At 36.5% G+C, this 7455-nt stretch overlaps 1 protein-coding gene across 1 annotated transcript; it reads right to left on the bottom strand.

Annotated features, from left to right (window-relative positions):
• Positions 1 to 5578: 5578 nt before the first annotated feature.
• Positions 5579 to 7066, bottom strand: LOC142345354 (tripartite motif-containing protein 59-like). Its single transcript, XM_075397380.1, has one exon. The coding sequence runs from the start codon at positions 6984 to 6986 to the stop codon at positions 5814 to 5816; it is 1173 nt and encodes a 390-aa protein (XP_075253495.1). The 5' UTR covers positions 6987 to 7066; the 3' UTR covers positions 5579 to 5813.
• Between the last annotated feature and the right edge of the window lie 389 nt (positions 7067 to 7455).

The following is a 7455-nucleotide window of genomic DNA, read 5'->3' on the forward strand; positions in this document are numbered from 1 at the left end:
AGACTCCAATTACACTCGAGAAGTCATTTAATTATTTTGCAGGTCTGCAACAATTGCAGGTAAGTTTATTATAAAGTGCAGGTAAATTTATTATAAATTGCAGGTAAATTTACATAGATACTGCAAGTAAATTGTTTTTTAATGCAACTGACCTAGTGTTTGACCCGGACGTAGTCTTCCCTCCTTTCGGAGTAGTCCTCCCTCCTGGAGTAGGCACAGCTCTACGTAGCGGGTACTCCAGGCACCTGATTCTACCTCAGCAGAATCAAAGACAACACTACGGATGCCTGTCCGGACTGCGGTTCCGCGCCTCATAATACAGAACATCTTTTCAAATGCCCAAGGAAACCTAACAGGCTAGATGTTCGGTCACTTTGGGATAAACCAGTTCCAGTAGCCACGTTTGTCGGTCTACAAACCAGGATTTATTCCTCACTCCCTCACGGCTACAAGAACAACAACCTAGTGTTTGACCGCAAAATTATCGTAATATTCGAGGCCAGACTTGAAGGTGATACGGTACAAAATCAACAGGCAAGGAACTTGACAAAATCACGATAGATTGCTCCAACGAAAACAGTCCTATTCAGATCAAAGTTCTTACTCCTGCGGGCTTAGGCAGCAATCAACGTCGTTTTCTGGTTATTTCCAGTGAACTATCAAAGAGATTAGCCAGATCGCTACGCCACAGCTGTAAGAATGAAATGAGTAAAACTGCCTCGTTTTTTTTCTCTGAGATATAGCGAAAATAAAAGACCAAAAACAGAGAAAGCAACCCTATACTGAGAAAAAACAATGCCGTCGTTCATGAGCTTGATGCGATTTTCGACACGCAAGTCAAAAGAAATAAACCAAATTTTCAAGAAGTCTCCTTCAATCCTGCTCTGACAACGGCAGATAGAACTTAATAACTATACCTCTGCGATCAAAACGTGCAAGGGAAAGCAATAATTAGGGAAATTATACAAGACACGGTGTGGCAGTGTGTATGAAGAAACGTGGCGTTCAGTTAAGAAAAAATCCTATAAACTGTCTCAATTTTATTACTGTATGCCAAATTTACTCTCTTTTGCACAAGTGTGGCCACTGATCACTATCTTTCTATTGACTCTAAACCGATTGATTGTTTGACAGAAACTTGGCCAGTCGAATCAACTCATGATATTTTTTTTTCTGGAACACAGTTCACAGTTGTTCTTCGATTCCATCGGGTTTCTGAAACAACGGCCGGATTCTTTAGCACCATTCGCTCTCTCGGTTTGCTTTATGAAGTAGGTCTATCTGTTTGTTCTTTTGACAAGCATGGAAAAAATCAACTAAATGGACTGATTTGGTATTATCGTGTAACGAATAAATTCTCTGAAAAAATTTTTTCTAAAACTTTTGCACAAAAAGTCAGCTATAAATCGATTGAACAACGCGACAGGCTTTCTAATCAAACCGCACATAGAATTCTGCGCAAAATAAATAGATCGGGCAAAAATGACTGAAAAAAAAATCCCAATTGAGCATATAGTTCCTCCTCAGAACAAGTGGATCCACTCGTTCTGATCAGGAACTATATGCTCAACTGCATATATACTGAATTTTATTTTTCAGTCGTTTTTGTCCTATCTATTTATTTTGCGCAAAATCTATGAGTGGTTTTATTAGAAAGCCTGTCGCGTTGTAGAACCGAATTAACAGACTCTTTGTGCAAAAGTTTTAGAAAAATCTTTTCTGTTAATATTGAATATAGAACTGAAGATAGCCGAATAACTCAGAAGTCTTGAAAAATCTTTCAAGACCTCTGATTTATTCAGCTATCTTCAATTCTATATTCCAATAATGACAAGTTTCGAATGTCGTCTTACAAAACTTTACCTGTCAAGTGTCATATCAATAATCAGTATTAACGTTTGATTCAAATTGCATACTATTGGTACTACCTTAATTTTTGGTACTACCTTAATATTGGCACTACCTTAATATTAGTTTATTATTGGAACTACCTTAATTCAGCTTCTTTGTGAAATGCGTTGGAAGTAATCTTTCATTAGAAATCGCATACCTGAGTTAGCAAACATGCAAATACTGTCAAATCAATTTTGGATTGAGTATGTAGTGAAGGATTAGCCAATTACTGCCCCGCAAGCTTGTTTTTTTTCTGTTATTCAATTTAAACATTTTCGGTTTGCTGTGAAACCTCTCGGACGTCTGATTGCTGTTTCTTATGACCACAATTTTCATACTCTCTCGGTAAATTTATATGCTAGCTCTCAGTTTTTCCTCAGAACAAAATATTTCACAGGTTGCAGTGTAAAAAATTTTGTCAATTGCATTCTCAAACAGTATGTCAGTTATTCATATGTCCAATAATGCTCGTAGTGCAGACAAATTCCGACTCCGCTAACTCAATCAAATAAGAGTCAAAATTATAACAAAGTAGCTACTATACTGAAACAAGACCGAGATTCACAAAAAACTCAGCGTCAATAAACAGAACGTGAATTGTCAAAAACATGCAGTAAAAAAAATTCCCCCAAAGTAATTCACAGAAAAGACTTTGTAGTTGAGGCACAAGAGGCAAAAACGGGTACAAAAAAACAACGCATTTCAAACATATTATATGAGCAGAATCAATAATTAACGATACCTTGAGAACTCTGTTCTGTTTTCACCCAACCGCTGAATACTTGACTAAATAATTAAAGGACTGCTAAAATTGCTTTATAGAATGAGATAATCTAACAATTTTATACTTTAGTTAAGCTGTATCTATTTATTGTAAGGAATCGCTATATCTGAGCACAAACAATAGATAATCACGGGACGACAACTGATTAACTAGCCATATATTTCATTTGTTGTATTTTAATTCAAACCAATCAGATTAGTTGACCAAAATTAAGCATTCGGCTCTGATTCTCTCTTTTTCTCATTCGGCTCCGCGCCCGTTTGGCTCTGATGCCTAGCACATTCATGTTGAATGAATCGTTCCATAAGTATTAGTTCCTGGGCAAATGGTCACAAAGGCATTTAAAAAATATATATAACAACGCCAGTCATAAATGATTCTGGATGTCGAAACAAAACATTTTTTGAAACGGCTTCAATAAATGTTCATCGAGTAGTTTCTTCAACTAAACGTAAGTGTAAACTGCGCTATGCAAATGGAACAAAAAATGAACGGCCAGACAAAAGGCTCATTCGCAAGATCAGTCAAAAATTTTAAGTTCAAAATTTCAAGACATGACTGAGCCACAATGAGGTTTATATTTAGAAAACCAATCAAAATAGCAAAATAGAAAATCAATCAAAATAACAAAATAGCAAAAACAAACTCCCGTTTAAATAATTTCCTACAAAATCTGCATATTTGAGTTTATTCTTTTTCTCGAGAGGCTATCACAAATCTTCACCAGAACGCAAACTTTACCATTACGCAACCAATCATCACGATGTGAAACCTCTCGGATGTCTGATTGCTGTTTCTTATGACCACACTTTTCCTACTCTCTCGGTAATTTTATAAGCTAGCTCTGTTTTTCGTCAGAAAAAAATATTTCCAGCAAGTTGCAGTAAAAAACAGTTTGTCAATTGTATTCTCAAACAGTATGTCAGTTATTCATATGTCCAATAATGCTCGTAGAGCAGCCAAATTTGAATCAGACTGCTAACTAAATCAAATAAGAGTCAAAAATATCATCAAGTAGCTACTATACTGAAACAAGGCTGAGATTGCCACCCAGCTCTGCGTCTATAAGCAGAACACGAATCGTCAATAACATGCAGTAAAAAATTCCCCCGAAGTAATTCACAGAAAAGACTGAAGTTGAGGCACAAGAGGCAAAAACGGGTACAAAAAAACAATGCATTTCAAACATATTATATGAGCAGAATCAATCATTAACGATGCCTTGAGAACTCTGTTCTGTTTTCACCCGACTCGTCGGTGGGGGAACCGTATGCTCTGCTGGGTGTTTACTTGTACTCATTTTTGACCGATCGATAGATTTCACACAGTGCTATCATTAAAAACCCGTCGCTCGTAAGTTAGTTTAACAGGAGGTTTTACCAAAATTAATTTCAAGGAGCTATTGAGGTTGGATTTTTTTACCAATAGCCGGTTTCTCAAATTTAGTCATTCTTTCATTTTTATGAGACCCTATGGAGTAGATTTCCTTTCTTTTAGCGGCAATCCTCAAGATAAAACCATAACAGCAAAAACAAAAACCGAGAAAGGCAATATGGAGAAAAAACAGTAAAAATAACAAGAAAAACCGGTCTCTCTTTATACAAACCGGCCATTCATCTCTGCAAAGTGTCTCATCTCTGCAGAGATAATAACAGTATACCGCTAGTGCAAAAAGTGCTTAAACAATTCTTCTGTAACAATAAAACGATAAAGTGTTGTCAAAATCCCAAAGAAACTAATACAAGCCAAAACTTGACCTACATGGATCACCTTTCTGAAGCAATAAAAATGAAATAGAAACTAATCAAATCAAATGGAGATAGAAACAACTTTAAAAATGAGAGCAGCCAAAAAACTCGTATGCCGTAAAAAAATGAAAAAGAAGACAAAATTGCCAACAATTGTGTTTAAAAAAGCAAATAAACAGCATATCTCGAAATGGCATCATTAAATATGTAATGATGCTCATCAAAGATTCGGAAAGTGGCCAAAAATGCTTCCCAAGGTGGATTTAAAACTTGAAGAAAACATTTTCACTTGAAAATTCAAAGCCAAAAATAAAGACTTCATTGAAAAAGCTGCGCTTTTGGCAACTGTTTGTTTCACCCTCTTAGAATTAAGGACGCACATATCCATACTACTTTTCTCACTGTACTCTGATTCTGACTATTGTCCGGCAGCTTGACCACAAAGAATATTCACAATTGCAGAATTTCCTCTTTAACTGACAATCGACCGAAAAAAATGAGATCAAAATAGTTCGTCCCTATCGTAGGCCCAGGGGCTCAACTCTCACTCCGCGGCTATTAAAAACAATAAAATTTCCTCCAATAGTCAGGTCCAGTTGTCATCCCACAGCAAAAACTAAATTGAAAGAGGAAAACAATTTCCGAAAAAATCAAAATGGAGCTGACAGAAGCGTCATCAGGACCAACAAGTAAAGCATCATCAGATGATGATATATTGACCGATGAATATTTGACTAATTAACAATTTGATAATCCAACAATTTTAGTCTAGTTAAGCTGTATCTATTTATTGTAAGGACTCGCTATATCTATATTTAGATGGATTGTGGCCAAGGAGGGGCTGAGTGGAGCGCAACCTGAGCACAGACCATAGATAATCAGAGGACAACAACGGATTAACTAGCCATTTATTTCATTTGTTGTATTTTAATTTAAACCAATCCAATTAGTTGACCAATCAAAATTAAGCATTCGGCTGTGATTCTCTCTTTTTCTCATTCGTCTCCGCGCCCATTCGGCTCTGAAGCCTAGCACATTCATGTTGAATGAATCGTTCCACACGCATTAGATCCTGGGCAAATGGTCACAAAGGCTTTTAAAATAAAATATATAACAACGCCGGTCATAAATGATTCTAGATGTCGAAACAAAACAGTTTGCCAAACAGTTTCATTAAATTTTCATCAAGTAGTTTTTCAACTAAACGTAAATGTGAACTGCGCTAAGCAAATGGAACAAAAAATGAACGGCCAGACAAAAGGCTCATTCGCAAGATCAGTCAAAAATTTTAAGTTCAAAATTTCAAGACATGACTTAACCACAATGAGGTTTAGATTTAGAAAGTCAATCAAAATAGCAAAAACAAACTCTCTCGTTTAAATAATTTGTTACAAAATCTGCATATTTGCGTTAATTCTTTTTCTCGAGAGGCTATCACAAATCTTCACCAGAACGCAAAGTTTACCATTACGCAACCAATCATCACGATTTTGACAAATTTTCTTTACTTGTATAAACTGTGGCCAGCCATAACCTTTGCCACTATCACTGAATTTATGGGCCAATTCCCTTCGAACGGACTTACTGTCACATTTCCAGTTGTGAAGAATGAACCGGTAGCGAAGTTCGTGCTCTGGATATTGAAAATCCCGAGATAATGGTTTCATGTGAAGATAGAGCGATAGCGAATTTTTCTCGTGTAAACAACAACTGACAGCGAACTTGAAAAACTGGTATATCAGCGTATATGGAGAGAAGCAAACTTTCACAGAATTACAGGAAGATAAGATGTCGGAAACATCGATCATAAAGCAAAGATTGTGCGACTCTAAGACAGAGATGATTTCTAATTTATCTTTCTTCAATATCTTCAACAACTTGGACACTATCGAGTAATCCCTGTCAACTAATTCGCCATTTCCAATCTTTGCTAGTATTTGCAGGTCGTTATTTGAGAATGCCGAATTAGCAACCTGCAGCAAAAACTCCATAAGTTTCTTTTGAGCCTCATACTTCCTCAACATTTTCTTGCAGTCTGCAACTTCAGTAGACGCAATTTTTAAATTTGTAGCAATCAAATCTTCTTTGCCGTGCAACAAAGGCAGACGTCCCAACGCATCGCTCACCAAAGAAGAAAGCACGTATTTCATCAACTTCAAATTACAACCTTTATGGTTCAATTCAATGCAGTCCTTGCAAACTGCCTCGTTGCAATCATTACACCAGTGATAGCACTCTTTGTTCAAGTGTTGATCACACGGTGGATACTTTTCATTACTGTCGCTGAGGCTGAGACGCTCAAACTTCAATTTTCTCATATTTTCAAACGCTTCCCTCATTCCATACATCGGAGTCAAATCGTCAATCGACACCATATGCTCTGCACTACAAATTGCGCATTTGATTTTCCCAAAATCGTTGCACATTCTAGTTAAACATCGCTTCGAGGGTCCACAAAACATATGTCCACAAGGCAATAATCGAGGATCCCAGAACACTTGATAGCAAATTGAGCATTCGAACTCTTTCAAATCATTCGCAGGAAGCCCACCAGTTGCCATAGCAAACAAATGAAAATTTCAAAATAAACAATCTAGAATATGAAAAAGGGGAATGATGTTTTCATCATCTATACAAAATTCTTAAAGCAGCCATACAACTGCTTGATAGAACTGAAACGCAAATAAGAAGTACAAGAAGCGCGGATGTTTCCCTGTCAAAAAAAGATAGCAAAAGTGCGTGACGTATTTGTAGATTTCAACGATAGCAATCCTTAGTTCGTACCCCAATGAAAAACAATGATGCTACCTGAAAAATCACGATTAATAATAATAAATTGTTCTCAGATACTGTAAATACAATTTTTGTATCTAAATGTATCTGAAAGGACGCCAAAAAGGCATTAAGCCTGTCAAGTGGTGCCTAAGAGCAAATTATTTCTTTATGGGTTGTATGATTTTCTTTACCTCCAACACCCATCCCCCGAACTAAATCAAAAGTTTAAAACTGAACTGGAAAAAACACAATTCA

The sequence above is a fragment of the Convolutriloba macropyga genome, chromosome 9 (assembly GCF_964194025.1).
Source record: "Convolutriloba macropyga chromosome 9, txConMacr16.3, whole genome shotgun sequence".
Classification (NCBI taxonomy): domain Eukaryota; kingdom Metazoa; phylum Xenacoelomorpha; order Acoela; family Convolutidae; genus Convolutriloba; species Convolutriloba macropyga.

Excerpts from the sequence above, each read along its gene's own strand:
- LOC142345354 (XM_075397380.1), bottom strand. The coding sequence starts at position 6,986 with ATGGCAACTGGTGGGCTTCCTGCGAATGATTTGAAAGAGTTCGAATGC.